Below are 12,234 nucleotides of genomic sequence, written 5' to 3' on the forward strand. Positions count from 1 at the left end.
AAAAGACCGTACCCTTTTATGTAATGATGTTTACTTTGAATTTATATTAGTTCACACAAACACTCCATCCATGCTTTTGTTCCGGCCCTCCGGTCCAGTTTAAGAACCCACTGTGGCCCTCGAGTCAAAAAGTTTGCCCACCCCTGTTCTAGCATGAACATACTAGTAACTCAAGTCCAAAACCGACAAACACTAGTCAAACCCCACAAACACTGAATTTCTAATCTTCGCTTTGTAAAGATTTTTACAATCACACAACCAGTGAAGCACCAGTGAAGCAGCCATTTATTAATGGGGATCCAGGTAATTATCAACTCTGAATAGCTCCCTGTTATTTTATTTAACTTAGTAGAGGATTCCATCAAATGCATAACCAAAATGATGCGGCTTACGATAGTGATATTTTTGTCCTCAACAACAGCCTTACCGAGCTGGCACACTACATATCAAAAAGAAAAAGTTCAGCTTAGCTACACATCCAAATTTAAGAAATGTAGGCAGGAAGGAAGGGAGGAGACACCAAAGCACTCCTGAAAATAAATTTTGACTGTAATCTTGTCTCAAAGTGCTATCTACTGTCTTTATGTGTTTTAGATACTTACAACTGCCAGATGCTTGACCTTTTTTTTTCCTGCATGGCTGGATTTTCTCTTGATGCTCTACATGAAAAAAGAAAAAAAAATGTGTTTCAGTAGAGTGTTGTAGCGGTCTAAGAACCAAGGACCAAAGAAGTTCTGCTACGGCTACAACCGAAGTAAAATACCATCCCTCCCTCAGAGCTCAGTCTACTGACATGACAGAGACAAGATTGTTGTCTGTGCTGGACAAATAACCAACATGCCTGAATGCTTACTATTTTACATTTCTTGTTAAAGATATATCCTCCACCTCTCTCCTTTTTATCAAAACATTGCCTTGTAAATCCCTATCTTTACATAAAGATATGTACCACCTTATACTCCCAGCTCTCAGAATAGCTTGTAATTTAACTGTTTCGATAGGTTATTTTTCACAGGACTAAAACTTTTCCATCACTGAAAAGATGACCAAAGAAAGGGATGAACTAGATTGATAGATAATTCAACAAAATTTTAGAAAATAAGGCATTTCAAAGTGATTCAGTAAGATGGTAAGGATGAGAAACTCCCCTTTCCCTTTTTGTAAAAGGCTAAATTAAAAACATCGTAATTCAATAGAAAAAGTAAGATATCAGCCCAAGCTGGCTTGGCTCAGTGGACAGAGTGTCAGCCTGTGGACTGAAGGGTCCCAGGTTCGATTCCAGCCAAGGGCACATGCCTGGGTTGCAGGCTCGATCCCCAGTAGGGGGCATGCAGGAGGCAGCCAATCAATGATTCTCTCTCGTCATTGATGTTTCTCTCCCTCTCCCTCCCCCTCTGAAATCAATAATAAAAAAAAGAACTTAAAAAATGTAGTAAGATACCAGATACCATTGATCTCCACCTGTTGACTGCCACTTGCTAGAATTAAGAAGAACAATGAGAGTGGAGCCTACAGTCCTGGCCAGTGGATCCAGTGGCTAGAGCGCCAGCCTGCGCACTGGAGGGTCTCGGGTGAGATTCCTGGTAAAGGGCACAGACCTTGGCTGTTCAGGTTTGATCTCCAGCCCCAGTCGGGGTGCATGCAGGAAGCAATCGATTGATGTGTCTCTCTCACATTGACATTTCTCTCCCCCCCCCCCCCCCCGACCCCCATCCCCTAGGTCCCTTCCACTCTCTCAAAAATGTGGGCAAATTAGGGGGTGACTACAAACTTTTCATGAGCTCTTCCTAAATTAAAGGAGTGCTGTTACTGAGAATCTGACCATTAGATGGCAGCACTAGAGGTGAGATTTAAGATCCAACTGACAAAGATCTCAATAGAAGTGGCATTTTGCATGAAGTGGAAAGGGAGATAAAATTCAGCAAGACCATTGTACAGGAAGACACTGAGTAAAAATGACTGTTTCCTATTGGCCTATGAAATGCTTGTATTTCCCTGACATTACTGCAAAAGTAGCGTCAATTTCTATATTCTTCTGAGAAATGAACACCATTCCTAAGCAATAACAATTGTGTTTAAGAGGTTATGGGAACATTCTCCAAGAGCCCTTTACTGGCCCAAAAGACGCCCATTTTAATCACATTCTGTTGCCAATTCCAAGGGTTACTTTTGAAAGTCTCTCCTAGTAAAGAGAGCAAGGGGCTTGGATCCCCAAAGGAAGAGCTCTTAATTCTGAATAAAGGCATTTCCAGAAAAACTAAAAAACAATACTAGAAAAACACCAGAGATACTTCTTATACAAACCGAATCATCTCTGTCCATCGAACAGCTTCCTGAAGCTCCATCAATCTCTCTTTATACTGGTTCCTCTCCATTAGAACTCGGGCCATTTCTACTCTAGTAAACCGCTTCCTCTGGGCAGTGGGAATATCACTCTGTAATGAAAAGAAGACTACAGATCACTCTGAGAGCCTATACCTGTCTTGGTATTATTTCAGACTTAAGGAACCCTTTAAGCTTTTAAACATTCCTTAACTTCTAATCTAATGGATCACTTAAAATGACCTTATAAAATAAAACCAATAAATAGATATAAATAGCAGAAACCAAGATGGTGGCAGAGGTAAACACCGGAAATTGCTGCCTTGCACAACCACTTCAAAAATACAACTAAAAGACAAAACAGACATCATCCAGAACCACAGGAAGGCTAGCTGAGTGGAAATTCTACAACTAGAAGGAAAGAGAAAAGCACACTGAGACTCAGAGGAGGTGCGGCAGTAAAGTGCAGAGGTACAGAGGCGCACGTGGAAAGGGCTGGCAACTGAGGACATGGTTGTCTTTTTCAATCGGGAGGGAGTCTCAAGCTCCCGAATGCTCTGAACTTCAGTTCCGGGCGAGTCTCTGGGGACCCAGACTCATACGGGGAGAAACTGGACCATTTGGCATGGGTCGGAACTCGAGGGCGGCTTTCTCTCAGAGGTGCTTGCAGCGATTACCGGAACACTGAGATGCAGGGCCCCTTATGGCAGGGCTGAGGATCAGCCATAGCTGTTTGCTCCGCCCTGTTGATTCCCTGAGACCCGCCCCACCCAAGCTGTGCACAGAGACTTTTGCATATGAATGGCCTGGCCCTTTGCAATCTGACAATTACCTAACAAACTGCAGCTGGGTCAGAGAGACCCAGAGCTTCCAAAAGAAGGCCCAAGGCCCCACAGCAGCTTGCATTGCTTCACAGCTGGGCCTCATCTGAGCACCTACAAATCCCAAACAAAGAAGAGGAATCTTCAGATCTCTCCGTAGCTCCTACTGGGTAGCCTCAGGAAGAGGCTAAATTAGCACCTCCTTAGAGATCCAAAGGCCAGTGTACCCAGTGGTCAGAGTGGGACCATCCAGATTACAACTCCTCAGATCCATAAGGGACACACTCAGGGGGCAGACTCAGTGAGCACCAAAGCCCCACTGAAGCAAGTCTTGCCCCAGAAGGGTGTCTCCAGCACAGAAGTTCTCCCACTGTAGACACAGCTGATTCTCACAGCCAATTGGCCTGAGGTCAATTCCTCCCAGTGATACCTACAACAATCAAGGCTTAACTACAACAAGACTGTGCACAAAGCCCACAAAGGGGTGCACCAAGAGTGTCCACCCAGGTAATTGGGGAGGCTGAGCCACTGGGCCCTATAGGACACCTAGTGCAGAAAGCCACTCTATCAACACAGGGAAGCATAAAAAATGCAGAGACAAAGAAACAGGTCAAAATGACAGAAATGGAGGAAAGCAAACTACTGGATATGGAGTTCAAAACCAAACTTATAAGGTTTTTCAAGAATTTTCTAGAAACCGCCGATAAATTTAGTGAGGCCCTCAAGAAATCTAGAGACCCTCGAGGATATGAAAAGGACCAACTAGAAATTAAGCATACACTGACTGAAATAAAGAATATTATACAGAGTTCCAACAACAGACTAGAGGATCGCAAGAATCAAGTCAAAGATTTGAAATACGAAGAAGCAAAAATCACCCAACCGGAAAAACAAAAAGAAAAAAGAATCCAAAAATATGAAGATAGTGTAAGGAGCCTCTGGGACAACTTCCAGCGTACCAACATCCGAATTATGGGGGTGCCAGAAGAAGCGAGAGAGCAAGATACTGAAAACCTATTTGAAGAAATAATGACAGAAAAATTCCCCTACCTGGTGAAAGAAGTAGACTTACAAGTCCAGGAAGCGCAGAGAACCCCAAACAAAAGGAATCCAAAGAGGACCACACCAAGACACATCATCATTAAAATGCCAAGAGCAAAAGACAAAGAGAGAATCTTAAAAGCAGCAAGAGAAAAAAAGTCAGTTACCTACAAGGGAATACCCATACAACTGTCAGCTGATTTCTCAACAGAAACTATGCAGGCCAGAGGGAGTGGCAAGAAATATTCAAAGTGATGAATAGCAAGAACCTACAACCTAGATTACTTTACCCAGCAAAGCTATCATTCAGAATTGAAGGTCAGATAAAGAGCTTCACAGATAAGAAAAAGCTAAAGGAGTTCATCACCACCAAACCAGTATTATAAGAAATGCTGAAAGGTATCCTTTAAGAAGAGGAAGAAGAAGAAAAAGGTAAAGATACAAGTTATGAACAACAAATACACATCTATCAACAAGTGAATCTAAAAATCAAGTGAATAAATAATCTGATGAACAGAATAAACTGGTGAATATAATAGAATCAGGGGCATAGAAAGGGAGTGGACTGACTATTCTCGGGGAGAAAGGGGTGTGGGGGGTGCGGGAAGAGACTGGACAAAAATCGTACACCTATGGATGAGGAGAGTGGGGGGGGTGGGGGGGGCGGGGGTAAGGGCAGAGGGTGGGGTGGGAACCGGGTGGAGGGGAGCTATGGGGGGAAAAAAGAGGAACAACTGTAATAATCTGAACAATAAAGATTTAATTTAAAAAAAAAACTATGAAAAAGGAGATATAATTACTTATTAACAAAAAGAGGTAGACAATTTAATTTCCAAATATAAATACAGATATTTGAAAATAAAAGAAATACAAAGAATAGTACAGATTTTAAACTTTAACCAAAAAAGTTAATTGCTGGCCCTGGCTGGGTAGCTCAGTTGGTTAGAATGTCAGTTGGGTTCATAATGTTAATTCTAATATTAAGTTATAGCCATAACTTAGTTATGTTACATATATATTTTATGTATCAAATATTGTATTAAAAAACAAATATGAGATTGAAGGGGCACCAACTAATTATTCTGTCCAGGACACCCATATAGCTCAAGTCTGAAGCTCAAGTAGCAAGCACCTGTTATAGGAATGATAAAATAGTTACCAACAGAATAGCCTAGTATGCTAATAATATTGGGATGGAGCTCATATTTATATTTTTGTACTGAAATATGTTGATAACATTGTGGGCTAGTGATCTAGTATTAAACGTAGACTTTATTTTTTTTATCACCATTTACCATCCCCACCCACTCTCTTCCCTTCATCTTTTTAATGTTTAATGCTATTAAACAATTTTTATTAATTTTTCTTATTTCTAAGTGAAAATTTGTAGCCAAACAAAAACCCAAAACTCAAAATGTCCCTATTGGTCCATGAGCTTCAACATGCAGGTCAGAGCATAGAGCCAGAGGAAAATAAGCACATCACATGCAGCTAGAAAATTGTATCTGGACAGCACATGGGAGCAGAAGCTACCCAACTCCTGACCACAAACATGCCTCTGGCTTTTTTAAAATCTTTATAATACTCTACCCAAAGTTTAATTAGTGAGACTTCTCCCCAATACAAATTTGTGATAAGAAAAAAAGCCCCCAAAATGCAAACCTACATCATCGTCATCTTTTGCTTTTTGCCTTGCATCTTCAGCTTCTGCACGAGCTCTAGCGGGAAAAACACACAAAACATGTTACGCGAGTTGAGTTCACCTTTTCAAAGAATGAAAGAGTAGGTAACAAATTTTAGCCACCACCAAATGATTATTTTTTTTCCCAAACAGAGTCTTTATTTAGCTGCCTTTACTTAGGACATTACCACAGCACTGTACAAGGGGGGTGGGGGACCCACGTATTAAAAAAGGTTGGGTGAAAGAAAAGAGTGTTTCTAATTTCCTTATTAGCAGTATTTCAATAGTTCTTCTAACTTTTTTTCATATCGTGACAAACACAATAATGCTAATATTCAGTAAATGGGGGACTGCTCACAGCAGAGGCGATCAGGTGGCACCTGACCCTGTCCAGGCAGCTCTGGCCCTTCCTGGTCTGAGAAGGGCGTCGGCACCAGCCTCGGGCTCTCCTTATAAGCGGTGCAGGCTTCCTCACTTACTTCCTCAGCTCTTCCTCCAGCTCTTTGTTCTTTTCCTCCAGCTTCAATTTGGCTTGTTTCACAGCCTCCAACTCCCCTTGAAGCACATCTTTCTCACAGGTCAGTTCATCCACTTTTGCTATCAAATCGTTCTTCACTACATTCAAAGCATTTCTAAGGAACACATATTTCAAGTGCATCGTTACAAATACATATCCTTTCCATCTTTCAGCTTATTCTTCTGCAGACTCAAATATATACAATCATAAAGCTGAATAACTGAGTACTTCAAAGGCATTCTACCTGAGGTCGTTTGTGGATAAATGTAGCATCCATAAGGGTATTGTTGTTAATAAGTTCTGAAGATATTACCTAGTCAATAAAGTAAAATTAATTCTTATATTTACCTTTAATAATTAATGAGAAAAAAGTCTGAACTAGAAAAAAAAATCTACGATCTATTTTTCTTTTGGGTACAGCGGGCATAGGAGTTCATTACAGATTCAGTCTGTTTTGGACATACACAAATGTTCCAACGTTGCTCTGACACAACAAATTAACAATGTGGCCTGATGTTTTCCACATGACTCAGGACCCACCCCACTAAACCAGATGCCAATATGTTTGAGGGCCTAAGACCCACAAACTGTACCTGAGAACCTACAACTATAGTGGGAACTCTAAATAGGTGGGCTGGGTATAGAGCAAAACATTTTTGCAGAAATATTAACAGAAAGCCCGGATAACTGTATATTGGAAAGATAAAAATCTCTGCAAACAAAATGAGCAATGAAAACTACTCATCCGTGAAATTAGGTCCCATGACCTGTGTGTGTGTGTGTGTGTGTGTGTGTACACAAACCCATACACAGAGAAGGAGAATAAGAAGGGGGTAATAAGACTGCATTAGTGCTGTGTTGAAATGGAGAAATGTCATTGACTTAGACAAGAAGAAAATTCAGCATCTTTCCCTTATTAAAATTCTATATATACTTACTTGGTTTCCAACAGTTGTGTATTTTCTAATATAAGATTCTCAACTTCACGACCCATTCCTAGGCAAAAAAAAAAAAAAAAGATAAAAACTTTGAAAATAAATTTATCAAAAATTATGTGACTTATAAGCTATTGTTCCAAATTTTATAAATTTTATCTTTAGTAATCTCACTTTGTCTATAATTTAAATTGATATATCTACTTGAGTGGGTTATAAAATTATAATTTTCCATCGCAAAACAATGCCAAAGATTTCGCTAGTCAATTCTTTATAAACATTAGTCTGTATTTTCTCAAAATATTTAAAAAAGATCAAGACTTTTCTGCCAAACATTATAAAATATAGCAGCATTTTGGGGGAGGAAAAGGAACAGCATTAATATGGATCAGAAATCTTTCCAAATCATAGGCTGGTATTTTAGTCTTTTGCCAAAAAATTAGACCTTATTCATAGAGAACAGGCAGAAACAAGGCCAACGGAAGACGAAACCCCAATGCAGATGAAACCTTACCCAAGAAATTATGTTCTGAAAGCCCATGCATTCCATGCAAAGCAAAAACAAAGAACAAGAAATGTTTTGTATAAGAAACAACATGAAAATAGGTCGTTAATCTGTAAAGTTTTATGCATGATATAAAAAGCATCTGGAATCACAATGCCATGATTTAATGCATAATGATGTGCAAAAGACAGAAAGTACAATGATTTCCTTCATTCATAAAGATGCTCAGATAGGTCAGACCTAAAAAATAAATGCTTTACCAATTCTATTGCATAATAAAATTGAATATAATTACATTGAAAACCCCAGATCAATAACATAAGTTTCCTTCAAAGTGTTAATGTTAATGAGAACGTTCAGTTGTCGCTTTACAGAACCGTGTTTAGTAATTTGGTAAGTCCTCTAAGGTAGGCAGGTAGAGCACTCAATGCAAGATCCAAATAGTGATCTTTAAGGAGAAGAAAACTAAATTATTACTCAGAAGAAACAGAAGAAATAAAAGAACACAGTAGGGAATGTATCTCAAAAAGTCACAAAAATAAACAAAGAAAAAAAGCAAAGAAATACCCAAACTCATTGCTCACTTACCCTAAGCTAATGTTAGAAAATTATATACATGGGGGGAGAAGCAATATTCATAACACAGAGGAAGAAAATATATCTAAAGAAAACTATGTAACAGAGTTAGCATGTCCCTTATTTTTTTTTTTAAATAAAGGTAATACTTCAAATGACTTAAAGATAATTTAACATAAAACCAATCTAGCAATGCTAGAAATTCAATGCTTATATATGGACTCATATTTTGTCTGTACTATAATTATCTCAAATATTCTCAAAGATCAGAATACTACTACCATGAAGAATTAAATATCAGAAATAATGTTTGTTTAATTATCTATGTATTTTCCAAAAACTGAAAATAAAGAAAACCTAAAAAAGTTTCACATTCCAATTCAAAATGAATTTTGGCAAGATATGTGAAAATATTTAAACACTAATGTTAACTTTTCAATAAAGCTATAGAGTCAGGAGAAATAAAGTTTAGACTTGTTTTAAGAAGTTTATATAATGACCTTGTTTGCTATAAATTCTCAAGCATTCAGGGAGATAAGCATAAAAGCTGAAAATATGTGTAGGGCACAAAAAATAGCGGAGCAGGAAAAAAAATGATGAGAAAGCATTAAATGAGAACAGCAGCCAGGAACACCTTGCTTAAAAAGCAGTATATTAAAGTATTTAAAAGCATACACACCAGAATATTCCCCTGGGTAAGCAGCCCAAGAGAAAAATGAAAGAGAACCTCAATTAGACTGTTTTGAGAAAGCAAGATCTACACTCATTTACTTCAAAATGAGAGGAGACAATAACATTGGAAAGATGTGTAGAAACCATTAACAACACACAATAAAGTATAAATATTATAAATATGAAAAATCAAAATATGTATCATATGAGAATCATGACCTATAATGTAGTTGCTAAAGTTTACACATTCCTAATGAAGAATTCTCTTAAAATCTAGTGTATAAATTTAACATATCATCAAAAGAATTGTTCAAAATTTTCATTTTGAAATATATCAATAAACAGTAACTCATAACCAAAAGGAAAACATAACTGGAAATGGCCCCATTTCTATTCAAGACTTCAACCAAACATAAACTTAGGTCTAGCGTATTTGGAAACTTTACCTACTAAAACAAGCAAAAAACTCCCTGGTAGTTTTCAAAATCATAGACACCTCATTTGATTTTACCTTTGAGTCTCAAGTTGGGTCCATAGATGGGCTTCCAATTTATCTGTTAACCTCTTGAGAAAGTACACACAATTTTATCCAGTTCTGTACAGGCATTTCCCCAAAAGTACACTGATCTCTTCAGGAAAGGAGTTTTAACTCCAAAAGATGAAGAATCACAGATTTAGAGGTGAAGCAAAACTGTTAGAACTATTTAGGAATTCATTCACTTAGCTGCTGTGCAAAGTAGTGAAGACTCAACAATGAGCAAAAGACATAGCTGTGTTGGCCACATTGAGCTTATTGTCTATTCAAGAAGAAAGGTATATAAAAATTACAGTAAAGAATGAAGAGTGGCATAATAAATAAAATGCAGTGCTATGAAAATGTATTTCAGTGACAACTAAGCTTTAACTATGGGATCAAGATAGAATTCCTAGAGGAGGGTGTGCCATTTAAGCAGAGCCCAAACGGAGGCAGATAACAGTTGTGTTTTTTAAAGAAAGGGAACAAACAATTATTTGCAATTGGTTGTAAAATAAGGAGAGATCTAGAATGGAGACCTGAGTGGCTGGCGAGGTCATTCATTCAGTGAGTTAGTACAAGTTGGTATAAGAAGAGCCCTGGAGGACAGGACAGTAGAGATGATGATGAACTGAGCTTTAGGCATGTCAAGCGTAAAGCCCTACAAATCATCTGAGAGCTGGCTATGGGCCGTCTGAAAGTAACAGCCTGGGGATCTAGGAAAAGATCTTAGATGGCGATAAAAACTTTGGAACAATCAGCCATGAAAGCCAAGAAACAACAACAGCAAATAAGATTTCCCAAACAGAAGTTCCTTTTTCGAGAGCAACTAAGATGGCGGCATAGGTAAACACCGGGAAATTGTCGCCTCCCACAACAATTGAAAATTACCGCAAAGGACTGAGCAAACATCATCCAGAACAACAGAAAGGCTGGCTGAGTGTAAATTCCACAACTAGAAGGAAAGAAAAGCACGCTGAGAGCCAGAGGCGCTGCGGAGGTGAAGTGCAGAGGTACGGCGGCTCGCGCGCACGAGGAAAGGGGGTAGCACCTGAGGACGCGGCTGTACTTTTTGAGTCACAAGCTCCTGACTGCTCTGAACTCCGGTTCCGGGAAGTCTCTGGGGACCCAGGACTCATACGGGGAGAGGCTGGTCTGTCCGGCAGCGAGCGAACTTGAGGGCGGCTTTCCCTCAGAGGTGCTTGCAGCCGTTACAGGAACACTGAGACGCGCAACTCCGGGCGGAGAATCGGCCATGGCTGCTTTCTCCGCCCTCTGACTCCCTGAGACCCCGCCCCACCCAGGCTGCGGCAGAGGCTTTTGCATGTGAATGTACCTAACTGCAGCCGAACCAGGCAGACCTGGAACTTCCAAGAGAAGGCCCAAGGCCCCGCAGCGGCTTGCATTGCTTCACAGCTGAGCCTCTTCGTGGCTCCTGCTGTGTGGCCTCAGGCAGAGGCTGAATTAGCACCTCCTTAGATCCAGGAGCCACTGTACCCAGTGGTCAGAGGGGGTCCATCCAGACTGCAACTCCTCAGATCCATAAGGGACGCACTCAGGGAGCAGACTCAGTGAGCACCAAAGCCCCACTGAAGCAAGTCTTGCCCCAGAAGGGTGTCTTCAGCACAGAAGTTCTCCCACTTTAGACACAGCTGATTCTCACAGCCAATTGGCCTGGAGGTCAATTCCTCCCAGTGATTCTACAACAACCAAGGCACCAAGAGTGCACCAAGAGTGTCCACCCCAGGTAACTGGGGAGGCTGAGCTACTGGGCCCTACAGGACACCTGGCGCACAGGGCCACTCTATCAACACAGGGAAGCTGCCAAAATGCGGAGACAAAGAAACAGGTCACAAATGGCAGAAATGGAGGAAAGCAAACGATTGGATATAGAGTTTAAGGCCACGGTTATAAGGTTTTTCAAGAATTTTATGGAAACCGCTGATAAATTTAATGAATCCCTCAATAAGTATAGGGAGACCATGGAGGACATGAAAAAGGACCAACTAGAAATTAAGCATACACTGACTGAAATAAAGAATAATTTACAGAGATCCAGCAGCAGAAAAGAGGATCCCAAGAATCAAGTCAAAGATTTGAAATACAAAGAAACAAAAAATACCCAACCGAAAAAGAAAAAAGAAAAGAGATTCCAAAAATATGAAGATAGTGTAAGGAACCTCTGGGACAACTTCAAGCGTACCAACATCAGAATTATAGGGGTACCAGAAGGAGAGAGAGGGCAAGATATTGAAAACCTTTTTGAAGAAATAATGACAGAAAACTTCCCCTACCTGGTGAAAGAAATGGACTTACAAGTCCAGGAAGCGCAGAGAACCCCAAACAAAAGGAATCCAAGGAGGACCACACCAAGACACATCATAATTAAAATGCCAAGAGCAAAAGATAAAGAGAGAATCTTAAAAGCAGCAAGAGAAAGACAGTCAGTTACCTACAAGGGAGTACCCATACGACTGTCAGCTGATTTCTCAACAGAAACCATGCAGGCCAGAAGAGACTGGCAAGAAATATTCAAAGTGATGAATAGCAAGAACCTGCAACCAAGATTACTTTATCCAGCAAAGCTATCATTCAGAATAGAAGGTCAGATAAAGAGCTTCACGGATAAGAAAAAGCTAAAGGAGTTCAT

General features: G+C 39.9%; 1 protein-coding gene across 17 annotated transcripts in view; it reads right to left on the reverse strand.

The window, feature by feature from the left end:
* The window catches only part of SPAG9 (sperm associated antigen 9), a 101,530-nt gene that overhangs the window by 24,772 nt on the left and 64,524 nt on the right, over window positions 1-12,234 (reverse strand). For 7 of the 17 annotated variants that reach the window (XR_004972738.1, XM_036339362.1, XM_036339356.1 and 4 more), the window contains 7 exons: window positions 9,078-9,089; window positions 7,321-7,378; window positions 6,345-6,497; window positions 5,851-5,902; window positions 2,305-2,435; window positions 603-659; window positions 428-439 (listed from right to left, as the gene is read on the reverse strand). Coding sequence is in view for 16 of the 17 variants with exons in the window: in XM_036339362.1 (XP_036195255.1) it covers window positions 428-439; window positions 603-659; window positions 2,305-2,435; window positions 5,851-5,902; window positions 6,345-6,497; window positions 7,321-7,378; window positions 9,078-9,089 (475 nt within the window). In the remaining variant the exon portion in view is untranslated. The remainder of the gene's footprint in view (window positions 1-427; window positions 440-602; window positions 660-2,304; window positions 2,436-5,850; window positions 5,903-6,344; window positions 6,498-7,320; window positions 7,379-9,077; window positions 9,090-12,234) is intronic. The other 10 variants (XM_036339358.1, XM_036339361.1, XM_036339364.1 and 7 more) reach the window with 3 other exon arrangements.

This window comes from Myotis myotis, unplaced genomic scaffold (assembly GCF_014108235.1).
Source record: "Myotis myotis isolate mMyoMyo1 unplaced genomic scaffold, mMyoMyo1.p scaffold_m19_p_17, whole genome shotgun sequence".
Lineage (NCBI taxonomy): Eukaryota > Metazoa > Chordata > Mammalia > Chiroptera > Vespertilionidae > Myotis > Myotis myotis.